The sequence below is a fragment of the Populus alba genome, chromosome 17 (assembly GCF_005239225.2).
Source record: "Populus alba chromosome 17, ASM523922v2, whole genome shotgun sequence".
NCBI lineage: Eukaryota > Viridiplantae > Streptophyta > Magnoliopsida > Malpighiales > Salicaceae > Populus > Populus alba.
In genome coordinates, this window is record NC_133300.1 from 3,970,401 (window position 1) to 3,987,923 (window position 17,523).

At 33.4% G+C, this 17,523-nt stretch overlaps 2 protein-coding genes across 2 annotated transcripts; both read left to right on the plus strand.

Moving 5' to 3' along the window:
* The first annotated feature begins 796 nt into the window (after window positions 1–796).
* Window positions 797–2,086, plus strand: LOC118038600 (UPF0481 protein At3g47200). Its single transcript, XM_035045001.1, has one exon. The coding sequence runs from the start codon at window positions 797–799 to the stop codon at window positions 2,084–2,086; it is 1,290 nt and encodes a 429-aa protein (XP_034900892.1).
* An 11,053-nt stretch (window positions 2,087–13,139) lies between these two features.
* On the plus strand, window positions 13,140–14,423 carry LOC118038585 (UPF0481 protein At3g47200). The gene has a single exon (XM_035044989.2). It carries the CDS (start codon window positions 13,140–13,142, stop codon window positions 14,421–14,423), a length of 1,284 nt encoding a protein of 427 aa, XP_034900880.1.
* Window positions 14,424–17,523: the final 3,100 nt, after the last annotated feature.

Consider the following 17,523-nt stretch of genomic DNA (forward strand, 5'->3'; position numbering starts at 1 on the left):
TAATGTGTTAAGATGAGAGGGATGGAGGGAGGAGTGAAATAGAGTGTTGGAGACAGAGGAAAAGAGAATTAGTTGGAATTAAAAGAGATTGAGTTAGAGCAGAAGAGGTGGATATGAAGAAAAGTTGTATGTTTAAGTGATAAAAAGAGAGAAAAGAATGAGTTACATTGAGGGGATATATAGAGAAGAAGAAAATGAGTTAGTGGAAGAGAGGTAGCAAAAAGAAGAAGAAAAAAGAGTTATTGGTGAAAGATATAGAGTCGTCAAAAAGACATGAAAGTTGAGTTATATGTAGAATATAAAGATTATTGATAGATTGTAAATGAGAAAAAAAAATGTATGGGCAACAATGGAGCCATAAGGAGTCCTTTAAAATGTTAAGACATCTCTGGTTTAAATTTTATTTTTTGTATTTTTTAACTCACATGCAAGTGATGACGAGTTCTTCTCTATGGTTTGGTTATTAGGAGTAGTTATTCACTAGTGGATGGCATCCAAAAGTTTATCCGCAATATAAAAAAAAATTAAAATTTTGATGTAAATTTAAATAAAAAAGATGTAACTTGAAATTTTAAAATTTCAAGTATTTATGATTGGTGCGACTAAATTCATGAACATAAAATGTCATGAATAAAAAAGTGCCTTAATTTTGTGCAATAACACAGAAATTACTATATTAGTACATATATCTCAAAAAAAATTCAAAATTGAACTATATATAACCCCCCTTCCATTCATTCTTGGTTTGTTTCACTGAACCTGCAGACCGGAAATAGTTAAACTCAGTACTGCAAGAATGAATAACAAATTTGAAGGAGCAAGAGCCTGTCCAAGTGAAGATTATGACATGACTAGAAATATTGTGACACGGCTTAACATTAAGTTGGATTCGTGCGCACCTCAACAGGGCCTGTCCAAGTGCTGTATCTACAGGGTGCCCAATTTGCTTAGAAACGTAAAACCGGAAGCCTACACTCCACAACTGATTTCAATAGGTCCTCTTCACCACGGCGATGCCAAACTAAAGATCATGCAGAGGAAGAAATTGATATGTTTTAGAGAGTATAGGATGAGTGACGAGAGAATTATGGATCTTGTGAACATCATTCGGAAGAAAGAAAAGGATATCCGACAATATTATTCAAAGAACTTCGATAAAATTGGGAGCATGGATTTCATAGAGATGATCCTGCTGGATGCCGTCTTCATTATTGAGTTTATAAGGGAGTCAAATGTTTCTGAAGATGGTCCTAAGAATTTAGAGCCTTGGATGATGTCCGACATAAAAGAAGACTTGATGCTACTTGAAAACCAACTACCTTTCTTCATTATTGAGGAAATATATGACGAGGTCGATCGCGCTCGCCAAGAGTTACAAAGCATTCCTTTTCTTCGTCTTGCTACCTTTCATTTGGGAAAGTATGGGCGTTCAGATGAGGTAAACAACGACCCGAAAGTAGAGGGAAGCAGGCACCTCACTGATTTACTTAGGAATTTAAAGCTAGATGGAGTCATCAAGAGACGTTTTACTTTCCGTAATATCAAGCTGAAATATAGCGCCGTCATGCTTCGCAAGGCAGGAGTGAAGTTTCAGGTCACCCAAGACAAATGCTTGGTCAACATAAAATTTGAGAAAGGAGTGTTGAAAATACCACTCCTGGAAGTTGATTACAGCTTCGAACGTGTTGTACGAAATATCATGGCCTTGGAGCAGTGCCACAAACCGTTTGAAGCTTACATATGCAGTTATATTAAGTTTCTGGACCATCTTATCAACAGTGCAGAAGACGTGGGTTTGCTAGTTGAAAAGGGAATCATTCTCCACTGGCTAGGTGACGATGCCGCACTTTCAAATATGATTAACAAGCTTAACGAAAATATTGGCGAAACTTCCACTTGTTACGATGATATCTGTCAGAAGATGAATGACCACTATAAGAACCCCTGGAACCATAGAAAGGCAACCTTGAAACTTGTATATTTCACCAATGTTTGGAGAGGTACGGCAACTGTTGCAGCAGCTATCCTGCTGATCCTCACTTTGATACAGACTATCGCTTCCGTAAAATCGGCATTCCGGGTATAGTTTTATCTTGTTTAGTTTTATTATCCCTTCGTAATGATGGGCTGGACTGTTATTGTTTAGATTGCCGTTTCATTTTGGGTTTGTGTAGTTCTGAACTAATAACACCGTATCAAATTCTTGTTGTATTGTTGTAAGGCTCGAAAGTAGTTTTTTTTTTTTAAAAGTGAATTTTGAAAAAATATTTTTTGATATTTGATAGTGTAATAGAAAATAAGTTGGAAAACTATTTGGTAATATTTTCCAGTATTTGGTTATGACATGGAAAATAAGCTGAAAAATGAACTAGAAAAAATGAGTTATTGTTTTTGTGTTATAATCTAGATTTTTAAAATTATTATTCAAATTATTTTGAAGTATTTCTAAATGATTTTAATATACTGATATTACAAAAATAAAAAAATATATATATTATTTTAATATATTTACAATTAAAAAAAATACGATAAAAATATCAAGATAATAATAGCACTAAAAAAACTCACAGTGAAATGTAATTTTTAATCAATGAACAAAAAGTCAACAGGTATGTGCACATCCGAATTTCTTATTTCGAGGGTGTTTGAGGTGTTTCAACTGAAGTTGTTTTCAAAACAATTATTTTTAAAATAATTTTTTGTGATATTGGATTGTTTTGATATGTTAATATCAAAAATAATTTAAAAACAATTAATATTATAATATATTTTTAAGTTAAAAACACTTTGAAAAGCAACCGTTTCACTATCTCAAACACCCCTTTCTTGATGTAGTAACTTTTGCTCAATGAGAACATTACTTTTTGCAAACTTGTTAAAAGACATAAAAGCATAATTATTAATATTCACTTCCAGGTTGATTTGATATCCAATTATCCAAGTTTAGATTTGAGCGAGATTTATTTTGAAATTAAATTAAAAATTAACCCGATTAAACTCAAATAAAATCTAAATTGTTAAACTTAAAAAAAATTGATTTTAATTTTTTATGTTCAATATAATATAATTAATATTATTTCATTAATAAATTAATTTAAATTAATCTATCAAACTATAACTTGGACCTTAAACCAGCCCTATAACCATGCATGAAAGAATATGGATAAAAAAACTAGCTTCACCTACCCACAACTTGATCTTGAACCTGGCCTTTATAACCATGCATGAAAGAACATCGTTATGTCATGGAAAATAAGCTAAAAAATAACTTATTAATATTTTATTTTTATCAAATTTATTAAAATAATGAGGAAAAAATCTTACAAATTAAAAAGTTGAATGAGAATAAAATTGAAAAAAATATAATTTCATAAATTATCTCAAATAAAATAAATAATAATCAAAATAATAGAGATCAAATCTAAAAAAATAAAAAAATTGAAAGATGAAGAAATTAAAATAATAATAATTAACATTTCATAAATTATTTCAAATAAAATAAGTAACAATCAAAAGAATGGGGACCAAATTGATAGATAAAAAACTTTAATTTAAAAAATGATAAGGGAAAATCAAATAGTAATTATAAAAATGAGGAAGCTAGTTCCTTTGCTTATTAGTGAGCACTAGTCCCATTACCAGAAAGCTAACTCTTTATCTTCAATTTATCAACATGAATTAAAATTCTACATCGATAATTGATTTACTTTTAAAAACTTGATAAATAAAAAAATTAAAGTGTTAAACACCAACCTACTGTTGAAGCTCTTGGCATGTCCCTCTGTTGCTGCACAACTCTTAAGACCTCTCCTGTACCAACATGTATACATCATTATATTTCATTTCACTCTTACTATCTTAACAATTTAGTTCTAATATTACGACAACTCTTAAACAAAAATAAACGTTAGCCAACCTCGATCAATCTATCTTAACCATTTAAAACACAATTTCTTATTATAATTGTAACTAAAGTTATAAAAATTTAGTTTTGGGCATGACTTGTTTCTCATGAAAGCTAAGATTTGAAATTGTCCATTACAATTTTTGAGCTTGACCTCCCCTCAAATTTTGATCTATATTTGGATTTTTAGAGTTCCAAATTAAACAATGTCAGTCCCGCTAGAAAACTAACACCTCGTGTTATAACTCCTATGAAGAAAAATATCTTAAATTTTATCATTTTCATGCCCTAATCTCCTTTATACTTTAAAAGACAAGGCTGTCCAGTTTTCCTTTCTATGGCTTTACAATAAACCGAAAAAAAACATGCTTATGGTAGAAATCCATACCAAATTTACATTCCACAATATTAGCATAGTCGTATATACTTCCAATTCATCACAAACATTTATCATAATTCACACTAACAATAGTAGTGTAATGAGATAAAAATGTATATTTTCCATTAATTTACCCTTTATATGCAAAATCAATCAATCACAACGATTCTCATCTCTAAGTTCTACAACCATTCTCAAGGTCTCAATTCACAATGAAATTAACCCCATCTTTTCATTTAATTCTCAATCCCCCCCTCCATGATTTTCTAATTGATTTCTCCTCTTATCATTTCATTTCAATTTTTCCCTTGGCATTAAGTTTTAATTCCCTCAATTTTAATTTAACTCATTTTATTTTCAGGTTAAAATTTTTAACATTTCATAAAGAATTTAATCGAGAGTTTACATTAAATTTGAAAAACACCTTGTATGGATTGAAGCAAGCCCCTTGGGATGGCTTTTTTTAAAAGAATGGACTTGTTATTAAATGCCCTTATAAATATGCTATCTATGTGAAGATAAAAAAAAGTAATGATACTCTTATTGTATTATGTGAAGATAAAAAAAAGTAATGATACTCTTATTATATGTTTGTATGTTGATGATTTGATCTTTACAAGAAATAATCCAAAGATATTTAGAGACTTCAATCAAGCGAGAAATCCGGTATTTCATGATAAAAGAAAGCATATTGACAGAAGATTTCATTATCTACAAGATTACATTGCAAACAAGAAAGTTAAAGTCAAGAATGTAAAGACACAAAACCAAATCACATATATATTCACAAAGTCACTCAAATATGATGTTTTTATCAAGATAAGAGATATGTTGGGAGTTATGAAGAAATCAAGTTTAAGAGGTGTTGAAAATAAATTAGATTTTGGTTTTGAAAATAAAAAGGAACCAGTCTACTGGTTAGAATAAGTTCAAATGGTCGACCATTTCAATTAGCAAAATACATTTTTTATTCGGAATAACGAAAATAATATTTGACATTATTATTCAAAGAACTTCGACGAAATTGGGAGCATGGATTTCATAGAGATGATCCTGCTGGATGCCGTCTTCATTATTGAGTTTATAAGGGAGTCAGATGATTTTGAAGATGGTCCTAAGAATTTAGAGCCTTGAATGATGTCCGACATAAAAGAAGACTTGAAGCTACTTGAAAACCAACTACCTTTCTTCATTATTCAGGAAATATATGACGAGGTCATTAGCGCTCGCAAAGTGTTTCCAAGCATTCCTTTTCTTCGTCTTGCTACCTTTCATTTGGGAAAGTATGGGCTTTCAGATTTACTTAGGAATTTAATGCTGGTTGGAGTCATTGAGAGAGGTTTTGTTTTCCTTAATATCAAGCTGAAATATAGCGCCGTCATGCTTCGCAAGGCAGGAGTGAGGTTTCGGGTCGCCGAAGAGAAATGCATGGTTAATGAAGATGGTGTATATCCCCTTTAAATTGAAGACTTTTAGTTCAAGGTTGTTGGGAGATTGACAAAAACAAAGGAAAAGAAAATGTTTTTCAGACCATGTTTCAGCTGGCATCTGCTCTCCTTATCCTTCCTCTTTGCTGTCGAAATTGTCAGGATTCTTAGGCTAATTAGGAGTCTTTAAAATGATAAATTTGTTCCTTTTCTATCTGGTTTCTAAGGTTGGATAAATCTCTCAGAAGCTGCACTAAAAAAACTGGCTTTGCCATTGTCGCAACTTTTTGTTCCAACTTAGGCTTTGATTCTGATCTAGTTCCATGCAATATCCAACCATCCCGGCTATATTTTTGTCACTCATGACATGTTGAAAAATTGATCTACACTTTTATTGGGTCCTAGGGCTCGCTATTTTTATGGCAGACTCTTAGTCATATTGGGATGCTCGGCATTCATCAGTTTTTGAATAAGATTAGACCATGTTTTTTACCAACCAGATTGCGACTCAATTTTGTTCTGTAAAAGAATTTTATCTCACTTTGAACCCTTCATGAAAGTTGTAATCCTACACGTATAGATGAATTTTGGTTTTTGAATCACATGATTTCAATATTAAGAGCTCAAAATATTCATATTTGAATATCGAATGAGGAAGTGAAAATTCTACCGCAGAAATTTTGCAAATTTCTGCCGCAAAAAAAAAAAAAAAAAAAAAAAAAAAAGAAGGATACGATCAGCAAAAGACAGAAAAATCTGCCACCATGAATTACGTGGCTGCTGCTGTATTCTTTTTTCAGCAATACAAACGACGCCGTCATACATTACTTCGCATTTATTCTTTTCTTTCTTCAGCTGAGAAAAGCAACGGCACCGTTACTTCGCATTTATTCTTTTCTTTCTTCAGCTGAGAAAAGCAGCGGCACCGTTTTGAAACAGCCCCTATGGCACTGTTTATGTGCATTGTTCAGAACGGTACCGTCCCTCTGCAACCGTTGCCTGCTAATTTTTGAAAACCTCTCGTCCTTGCACCCTCTGCAACCTGGCATAAACAACACAACCCCCCTTTTCATGCAAAAATGTACAGCTGCAACTCAATAGATCCAGTCCAAGGAAACCGTTTTGCACCTTACTGTGCCAGCTGTGAAACAAGACGCAAAGAGGAGCCTCATCATCATCTAAGGGCTGGGATTGTTTCCCTAACAGAGACGGTGGAGATGAGAGAATGTGAGGGTGGTCTCCAGTTCAGGCCTATATATGAGATTGCTTGGTAAAACGAAGGGGGAAGAAAAAAAAGAAAGAGGAAAAGAAAAGGAGAGTTAAAGAGAGGGAACAAGCTTAAAACAGAGAGGACAAAGAAGAGAAAAAGAAAGATAGAACTACACTAGCTGAGGTTAGAGAAGCCGAAAATCATTGAGAGCAGGAGCGGATTACCTTGAGTCTATCCTAATCTGTCGAACCGGGGCTGACAAACACTCTAAGAGGTCTTCGAAAAGCTCCCAACGGCAGGAAAAGAGGAAGGCTTGCTTCGGGACATTAGAGGCAAAAAGGTGGAAGCTTTGCCATCAGCTACGTATTCATCTTCTGCAGGATCTGCAGGTATGAGTTTGAACTTGCCTTTGCTTTAACATATGTACAGATTTTGGTTTGTTTTTTTTGTTTTTCCCTTAAAAATCTGTTTCTACTTCTGTTTCGGGACGTTAGTTTTCCATTAGCAGCAAAGTTACATGCTTTCTCATTGTTACATCCAGAACTTTGAGTCTAGAGACCTATTACTGTTAAGAGCTGCGTTTTTGTTGTTTTTTTGTTGTGAGGGACTGCATGCCCACCGTTTTGTTTTCCATGTTTGCAAGCAAAATCTGCAGGTATAGTTTTCGGCCTCTGTGTTTTTTTTTTTCCTGCTATGCTACAACCCTTGCATGTGTCTTTCGTCATGTTCCAGAATCTTTTCTTTCCTTTGGATGGTTGTGTTCTGTTGAAAAGAAAGGTGGCATGCTTACCCCCGATCCATCCATGGTTACTAGTTGTTTTCCTTTTGCTTATATCAAAAGCTAGATATGCTTTTATGTTATGGTTTTTACAAGGGACCGTGATTTTTAAAGGGCTCCATCATCCATCGCCTACTCTGATTAGTGTCTCTTGAGTGGGATTTGTATAGGAGGTTTTTTATACAGATTGAGTTTTCATCTATAAAGAAAAACGTGGGAGGGGTTCCTCTGCATTTGAGGTTTTCTCTTGGCAGGTGTTTGGTTCACATTGTCATTCTTGTTTTATGTGGAAAAGGATGTTGGGTAGCAGACCATGGGTCTGTAGTTATGGTATTTAACATATGTAATGCAAAGGCGTGATGTTTGGATTGTTTCCTTTAGCGTGATACAAACATATGGCAGAGCCTGAGTTTAAGAAAAGGGGAGAGGCAGGTTCACGGGTTCTGTTATAGCATGGGGTCTCAAAGTTTTGATTTTTATGTGTATACAAAATTACTCTTTTCTGTTGAAAATAGTGGGTCACGCTATTTATGGACCGAAGTTTTTTTTGAATGAGATTTGGCAAAGTTCTTTCCCCTACCGGTTCCTCCTGCTTTGTTTTTACACGTGCTGTTTAAGTCTTGCATTGTTAGAAATATATGTGATGACTTGTTGTTTTAATTCTGTTTACTGTAATGTTTGTGTTTTAAACACCGTTTGACACTGCGTTTCAACCTCTGTTTGGCCAATTTTTTTTTTTTTATTAAAATTGAATGCGGTTTGTACTTTTTGGATCGTTTTGATGTACTGATGTCAAAAATAATTTTTAAAAAATAAAAAAACATCATTGATATGTATTTCGGCATGAAAAAGCTATTTGAAAAGCAACCGCTACCACACTGTCATACACACTCTTAATATAATAAAAAATTGTTTTTTAGTGTGTTGCATACGACCAATACCATAACATATTTTTTTTAAAAAAAAAACAAATATTTGAACTTTCAAAAGTGTGTTTTCGCATGGATTTCTTAAACACAACAAAAAAAATTATTATTTCCTTGCATCTTGAATTTTACAACATGTTTGTAAATTCCAAAGGGTGTTGGCCAATATTTCAAAAATATAAAAATCTTATTTTTGGGAATTCGTCTTTATTCACTATTAATATTTGGATAAAAAAAAATCTCAAAATGGGTAAATATCCAAAATATTATTAGGAATAATTTGTTATTATTCATTATTAATGTTTGGATAAAGAAACCCCAAAGGAGTTAATATCCAAACTATTATTAGGAATAATTCGTTATTATTCACCACGTATGTTTGGATAAAGAAACCTCAAAAGGGGTTAATATTCAAAATATTTTTGGGAATATTTCGTCATTGTTCACTATTAATATTTAGATAAAGAAACCCCAAGTGGTAAATATCAAAATATTCTTTAGGAACAACAGAGTCATTATCCCTTAATAATACAAGGGCAAATAAACCTATGAAAGGTAAATGTCCAAAATACTGTTAATAGGAATACAACTTGTTAATTTTTAACAGAAGAGTTGATTTATGCCTAAATTTTATTTACAACAATTTAATTGCGTATCCTTGAAAGAAGCCTCAATTATAATTGGAGACATTTCAAATTTTGATTCCACAATTTAAGAGTCATGAAAATTTGAAATACTAAGGCAAAAAATGGGCTTTTAAAGCACCTTAAACTTCCTTAGATTTCTAATTTTTTTTTCCTTTCTGTCTCTTGCGATTTACGAGTCGCAAACTCTTGAAATACTAAGGGAAAAATGAGCTCTTAAGCATATTGAATCTCCTTAGATTTCTATCTTAGCTGTCTCTAAATTCATAAATTCCGAATTTATTTCAAATCAAACATAGACTTCAAGAGATCTGCACCGTTTTCCTTTGGCACTCTACAGACATATCTAAAGGTATGATCCGTATTGGCCAAGGGTTCTTCACCTTAGATTTTGAACCCAATTCGTTCATCAGAGCAGACTTATCCTAGAAAACTGATGGGATTAGAGAACATAAACACCATAGCAATTATAAGGCAAACCAAACACCAAGCAGCTTACCTTAGGTAGGGCGTATTAGGGGTGCTAAAACCTTCCTTCTATGCAACCAGTCCCTTGCTTTAGAATCTCTGAAAGACCAGTTTGGTTTTCTAGTGACCATAATACTAGGTGGCGACTGCCTTTTTCACAAAACAAAACACCCAACATCAATTTCTGCTACCAGGAAAGGTCGCCTCGACGTCAAACTCTTGAGAGAGTACGACAAGGATTACTGTGTTCTTATTTTTTTTAAGATATTCACATTAAAATTATTCAAATAAACTTTATTTTATTCAAGCTTCCTTCTATGATTCTTATAAGTTCTTGTCTATGAAACAAATATTTTGAAGGGAAAAATGCCAAAAAAAAAGGAAGCACATTAATAAGATAAAGACATTTTAATTAAAGAGATCCTTTTTTTAATTGTATTTCAAGTCGTCTAGATATTTTTTTATCTTTATTCTAATAAATTTTGGTTTTTATTGAATTAAGAACCCATATAAAAATTGTTGAAAAAAATTATATGAATTAAAAATAGATATATGGAATTATACAAGAAAAAATATTTTGTTTCGATAGAATTTAAATTATTACTTTTCTTATAAAAACAATTTTTTTGTTGTATAATTAAATAAAATAATTTTGAAGAGCCACTCACAATACAAGATTAAATATCTTAGTATATATTTATTTCTTAACTTCTCGACTCAATTAGTGTTAATAATTTATTTACTATTTATTGATATATATGATTCTTGGTTTATTTTATTAAAAAAATGGTCATATACATTCAAAAAGAAAAGAAAAGTGAAATATAACCTATATGGGTGTGAAAAAAGTTGTCTTGATTCTTCTTATCAAACTCATACATTCTCAAAAACAAAAGAAAAAAAGTGTTCATATACTTTCAGAAAGAAAAGAAAAGAAAAGGAAAGGAAAGAACAGAGAAGTGAATTATGCTAAGATCCTAACAAGCTAGGGATAAAGTGTATAACAAGTTATTCTTAATTAGTTAGCTTCTGGCGGTCTGCATGCAATCCCTAACATACCAAGTTATAAGAGGATTAAGTACATGTAAACTAGGTTAATGACAACATTTAAAAGGGTTTTTTATTTTTGTTAGAAAAAAAACACTTAATCCCGCACGTGGAGAGTGTGACTGTTTGATCATTTAGAAAAAAAAATTACTATAAAATTGCTTTTTAATATATCTATCTATCTTACAAAATGCATATTGTATGTCTCAAATTTCTTTTTCTCAACGCCATAAAAATACTATATCATATGTGATGTGATATTTTTTTTATTTTTTTTTTGTGAAAAGCAGATCATGAGAGTTGATAAGGTAAGGTTGTCTTTATTCTTCTTATTAAACTCATACAGTCTTAAAAAAGAAAAAGAAAAAAGTGGTCATATACATTCAAAAAGAAAAGAAAAGTGAAATATAAACCCATATGCGTGTGAACAAAGGTTGTCTTGATTCTTCTTATCAAACTCATACATTCACAAAAACAGAAGAAAACAAAATGGTCATATACTTTCAGAAAGAAAAGAGAAGTGAATTATGCTAGTGTCATGCTAAGACCCACCATTGATGGGAAACATACACAATAAGAACAATAATTCAAAAGTTGCTTTTTATAAATAACTTGGGATAATAATAACAATAAGTTAAAATAATCTTAAGTTATAAATATGCTTGATGAAAATGATTTGAATCAATTTTTTGAAGAAGAGAAGCAGTATAAGAAGAATCTATAAATTAAAAGTAAAAAAAAAAACTTAAATCAATTTACGAAATTCATACAAAACAGAATCTAATAAACAATCCTCTTTATTATTGTGATTTTCAATTACCAGTCCTTGCATATATATTTGGCGCAACCATTTGGCTTGGTAAGAGCAAGAGAGAGAGAGAGAGAGAGAGGCTGCAATATATAGGAAAAGAGGCTCGTCTGATCTCCCTCAGGTCAGCATTAACTTGTTTTGTTCTCTGAAATGTCTAGTTTTTTGAGATTTCACGTTTTGGAATTGTTTTAAGCTCTGCAGACATTACGTGCTTGGTTCAATCTATGTATAAGCATTCCAAGCTGACTTCATCTTTCTTTCTTTCTTTGAGATAGTGCCAACATCATTTTCAATTCAATAACGAAACACAAATATCAAGTTAGCTTTTAGTTAATCCATTTTAATAATAAAAAAGAACACTTAATTTATCCAAACCAATAGGGTATAAAATTTAGATAATTTAGTTTACTAGGATTACTCGACTTGTTTGATTGGTTAAAAAGATTCGGAGTAAAAAAAACGAATAAGAAATCAAAAAAAATTCAGAAAATGACAATTTTCTATTCAAATTACTGGGATTCATGTTAGGTCATCCAGACTCAAATTCCATTCGTAAAAGACGTGTGCAGTTTTTTTCATGGATTATTATCTAGCAATTTAGAATTTTTATTTTTAAAAAATAGCGTCGGGCCAACTCTTTGGTTTGCAACTTACTTATCTTATTATTATTATTTTTTTCAAATTTATCTTCTTTTTTTTTCAAGTAGAAGTCCAAGATTTGTACAAACAAATGTAGTAAAAGTTCAAGATTTGGACAAATGGATGCCCAGAATTTGAACATCCTTGAAGTTTGCTAACCTTCACAAATTTCTTTTTTGTTTTCTTGGGTAACGGAGCAACCTCAAAATTTGTTGTTCTCAATAGAGGAATCTGCATATTTTTTATTAAAAAAGAAAAAATATTGCATTGATAAAATGATAATTTATAAGAGAGATTAAATATAATAGATGCTTACCCTTGGTAGATTTTAAAAGGTGAGGTAATGTGTTAAGATGAGAGGGATGGAAGGAGGAGTGAAATAGAGTGTAGGAGACAGATGAAAAGAGAATTAGTTGGAATTTAAAAGAGATTGATTTAGAGCAGAAGAGGTGGATATGAAGAAAAGTCGTATGTTTAAGTGATAAAGAGAGAGAAAAGAATGAGTTTCATTGAGGGGGATATATAGAGAAGAAGAAAATGAGTTAGAGGAAGAGAGGTAGAAAAAATAAGAAGAAAGAAAGTGTTATTGGTGAAAGATATAGAGTCGTAAAAAAGGACATGAAAGTTTGAGTTTTATGTAGAATAGAGAGATTATTGATAGATTGTACATGAGAAAAAAATTAAAAAAGTGTTATTGGTGCTACTAAATTCAGGAACATAAAATGTCATGAATAAAAAAGTGCCTTCATTTTGTGAAATAACACAGAAATTACTATATTAGTACATATATCTCAAAAAAAAAATCAAAATTGAACTATATATACCCCCCTTCCATTCATTCTTGGTTTGTTTCACTGAACCTGCAGACCGGAAATAGTTAAACTCAGTACTGTATGTGCTTCAAGAATGAATATCGAATTTGAACGAGAATCAAATGAGGAAGATTTTGACATGCCTAGAAATATTGTGACACGGCTTAACAGTATGGTGGATTCTTGCACACGTCAACAGGTCCTGTCTGAGTGCTGTATCTACGAGGTGCCCAATTTGCTTAGAAACGTAAAACCGGAAGCCTACACTCCACAACTGATTTCAATAGGTCCTCTTCACCACGGCGATGCCAAACTAGAGATCATGAAGAGGGAGAAATTGATATGTTTTAGAGAGTTTAAAGAGAATAAGTTGAGTGACGAAAGAATTATGGATCTTGTGAAAATCATTCGGAATAAAGAAAAGAATATCCGACAATATTATTCAAAGAACTTCAACGAAATTGGGAGCACGGATTTCATAGAGATGATCCTGCTGGATGCCGTCTTCATTATTGAGTTTATAAAGGAGTCAGATGATGCTGATGGTCCTAAGAATTTAGAGCCTTGGATGATGTCCGACATAAAAGAAGACTTGAAGCTACTTGGAAACCAACTACCTTTCTTCATTATTGAGGAAATATATGACGAGGTCAATCGCGCTCGCCAAGAGTTACCAAGCATTCCTTTACTTCGTCTTGCTACCTTTCATTTTGGAAAGTATGCGTTTCCAGAAGTGGTAAACACCGACCCCAAAGTAAAGGGAAGCAGGCACTTCACTGATTTACTAAGGAATTTAATGCTGGATGGAGTCACTGAGAGAAGTTTTACTTTCCATACTATCAAGCTGAAATATAGCGCCGTCATGCTTCGCAAGGCTGGAGTGAGGTTTCGGGTCGCCAAAGAGAAATGCATGCTTAACATAAGATTTGAGAAAGGAGTGTTGGAAATTCCACGCTTGGAAGTTGATTACAGCTCCGAACGATTTGTAAGAAATATCATGGCCTTGGAGCAGTGCTACAAACCATTTGAAGCTTACATATGCAATTACATTAAGTTTCTGGACAATCTTATCAACAGTGCAGAAGACGTGGATTTGCTAGTCGAAAAGGGAATCATTCTCCACTGGCTAGGTGACGATGCCGCACTTTCAAGTATGATTAACAAGCTTAACGAAAATATTGGCGAAACTTCCACTTGTTATGATGATATCTGTCGTAAGATGAATGACCACTATGAGGACCGCTGGAACCATATGAAGGCAAACTTGGGACTTGTATATTTCCCCAATATTTGGAGAGGTACGGGAACTGTTGCAGCAGCTATCCTCCTGATCCTCACTTTGATACAGACTATCACTTCCGTAAAATCGGTATTCTAGGATTTTATCTTGTTTAGTTTCATTATTCCTACGTAATGATGGGCTGGAGTGTTACTGTTTAGATTGCCGTTTCATTTTGGGTTTGTGTAGTTCTGAACTAATAACATCGTATCAAATTCTTGTTGTATTGTCCTAAAATTGAGTTTGTTCTTGTTTCTCTCAAAATTCTCTTCTTTTAAGATCATCTTCACATTAAACGAAGCTGCATAATTAATGCATGATCTCGATTTCAATATCCCCAGTTCACCAACAATGAATTTATCAGGTTTTATACATTGTTGATCACTTTTTCTCTTGTTTATTACCTGGGTATTTTTTATTTTTATTTTTTAACATTAGATATTAACCTTAAAACGTCTAGAATATGTGTCGTGTTTAATGGCAAAATTTATTTCTGTTTCACGGTTTAAAATGGCAGAGTTTAATTCTAGCAGCAACGGTTTTCCATATCTCTTACATAAATAGGGGATAGAGGGACTGTTTAGAGACATAGAAACTGAGCAAAGCCTTCTATCCACTACCTTCTTATACTCTCTCTTTTTTTTAGTAATTGTCACGGGATGACGTCCAACGACACGCTAAAATGTTTTCTGAGAGGTATTATTGAAAAGAAAAAGGTTTTGGATGTTGTTGTAATCTATTTTTGGGTCTCCGCACAAGAAAAGAGAAAATACAAAAAATAAATAAAAATAAAAAATAAAAAAATAATAAATAAAAGAATAATATATCAAAAAAATAAATATATCAGTGAAAAGAGGATGCCAGAGCGCCCAAACAATGATCAAAAAAATTGGTTTAGGAGGTCCAAAATACAAATATTGAAATTTGACAGTATATCATTGACCGGTGAGAGCCCTGTTGATTAAGAAAATTTTATTTGAGGAAGAAAAGTACAAAATCAAATGTTGATAGACTCAATTAAATTTTATTAAAGGTTTAATTGAATTTATGGAGGGTTGATTGCAGGAAAAAAAAAAAATTTAAGTCAATTTGGGTTTTAATTGGAAGAAATTAAAGTTCTAAGGTTAAATTATAATTTTGGAGAGTTGATTTTGTAACGGCCCGGCCCAACTTGCCATATATTGTCCGCTTTGGGCCTTACCGCCCTCACGGTTTTGTTCCTGGTGACGTGAGCCCATTTTTTAGCCTGACGCCCCAAAACGCGTATGGTAGAGTTACGCAGCGGAACTGGCCCTCCTACCATATATTGTCCGCTTTGGGTCCCACAGGCCCGCACGGGTTTGTTCTTGCAGAAGCGAGCCCACCGTGGGGCCTGACTTCCCAAGACGCGTATGTCAAGTTGGCAACCAGCACTACTTATAAGGCCAGCAACACACCCCTCACCCGCCGATGTGGGATCTTACAATCCACCCCCCTTAAGGAGCCCGACGATCCCGTTAGCCTAACCGGACAACCAGTGAGGTCGGCTCTGATACCAAATGTAACGGCCCGACCCAACTTGCCATATATTGTCCGTTTTGGGCCTTACCGCCCTCACGGTTTTATTCCTGGTGACGTGAGCTCATTTCTGAGCCTGACGCCCCAAAACGCGTATGGCAGAGTTACGCGGCGGAACCTGGCCCTCCCACCATATATTGTCCGCTTTGGGTCCCACAGGCCCGCACGGGTTTGTTCTTGCAGAAGCGAGCCCACCGTGGGGCCTGACTTCCCAAGACGCGTATGTCAAGTTGGCAACCAGCACCACTTATAAGGCCAGCAACACACCCCTCACCCGCCGATGTGGGATCTTACAGATTTGGTCAAATCAGGGCCTTAATTACATAAATATTAAATTTTAGGGTCAATAAGGGATTTGATTGAAGAAATTCGAGACCAAGGACCAAAATGGAAAACATGTGCAAATTGAAGGATTGACTTGTAATCGGGCACTTTGGTGCCAGTTTTCATTTAAATGAAACAATGCATTTTAAGCAAAACGACGCCGTTTCATGCGTTTAAAAAAAAAAAAGAGATGAAACGGTGTTGTTTTGAGGCGGCACCGTTTCTTCTTCTTCTTCCCCTGTATGTGCAGTAGGGAGCTTTTTTGTTTTCTTCCCCTTGTTTCTTCCTCGCTCCCCATGTGCCCTGTTAAAACCAAAACCAGATGCCACCCGCACCTCCTCATGATGAGAAGACAGAGAAGTCGTGCCCCGCAAGTGACGCCTCCATTGGCCACCTCGACTGGCGTCGCAACAGTGTAGGAGATGTGCACCCCATGCATGGGCAGTGATGGGACGGGGCAGGGTCAAACCTGCTCCCCCTGCCCCTACAAATAGTGACCTGAAAGGGAGAAGGAGGGGGAGAAAACGGCAGAAAACAAGGGGGGAGAGAGGAGAAAGAAAGGAGGGAGACCGAGAGAGAGAGACCGATAGTTTCTTGGATGAAGAAAGGAGAGACCGAAAGAGAGAAACATAAGGCTTCTCGAGAGAGAAAGGGGAAGAGAAGAGGAGAGAAAGAGAAGATAACGGGGAGACAAAATATAATTTCAATTACATTGAAAAATGATTCAAATTAGAAAGTATTGACTTTAGTCCCATATAACTTGACAGATCAAGAATTTAAAAATAAAATAATGAGCATAGTCTAACTCAATTTTTTTAAAATGAGGATTAGTTCTTATTTATTTTAAGATATTCACATTAAAATTATTCAAATAAACTTTATTTTATTCAAGCTTCCTTCTATGATTCTTATAAGTTCCTGTCTATGAAACAAATATTTTGTAAGAGAAAAATGCCAAAAAAAAAGGAAGCACCTTAATAAGATAAAGACATTTTAATTAAAGAGATCCTTTTTTTAATTGTATTTCAAGTCGTCCAGATTTTTTTTATCTTTATTCTAATAAATTTTGGTTTTTATTGAATTAAGAACCCATATAAAAAATGTTGAAAAAAAAAATTATATGAAATAAAAATAGATATATGGAATTATACAAGAAAAATATTTTGTTTCGATAGAATTTAAATTATTACTTTTCTTATAAAAAACAATTTTATTGTTGCATAATTAAATAAAATAATTTTGAAAAGCAACTCACAATACAAAGATTAAATATCTTAATATATATTTATCTCTTAACTTCTCGACTCAATTAGTGTTA

Excerpts from the sequence above, each read along its gene's own strand:
- LOC118038600 (XM_035045001.1), top strand. The coding sequence starts at position 797 with ATGAATAACAAATTTGAAGGAGCAAGAGCCTGTCCAAGTGAAGATTAT.
- LOC118038585 (XM_035044989.2), top strand. The coding sequence starts at position 13,140 with ATGAATATCGAATTTGAACGAGAATCAAATGAGGAAGATTTTGACATG.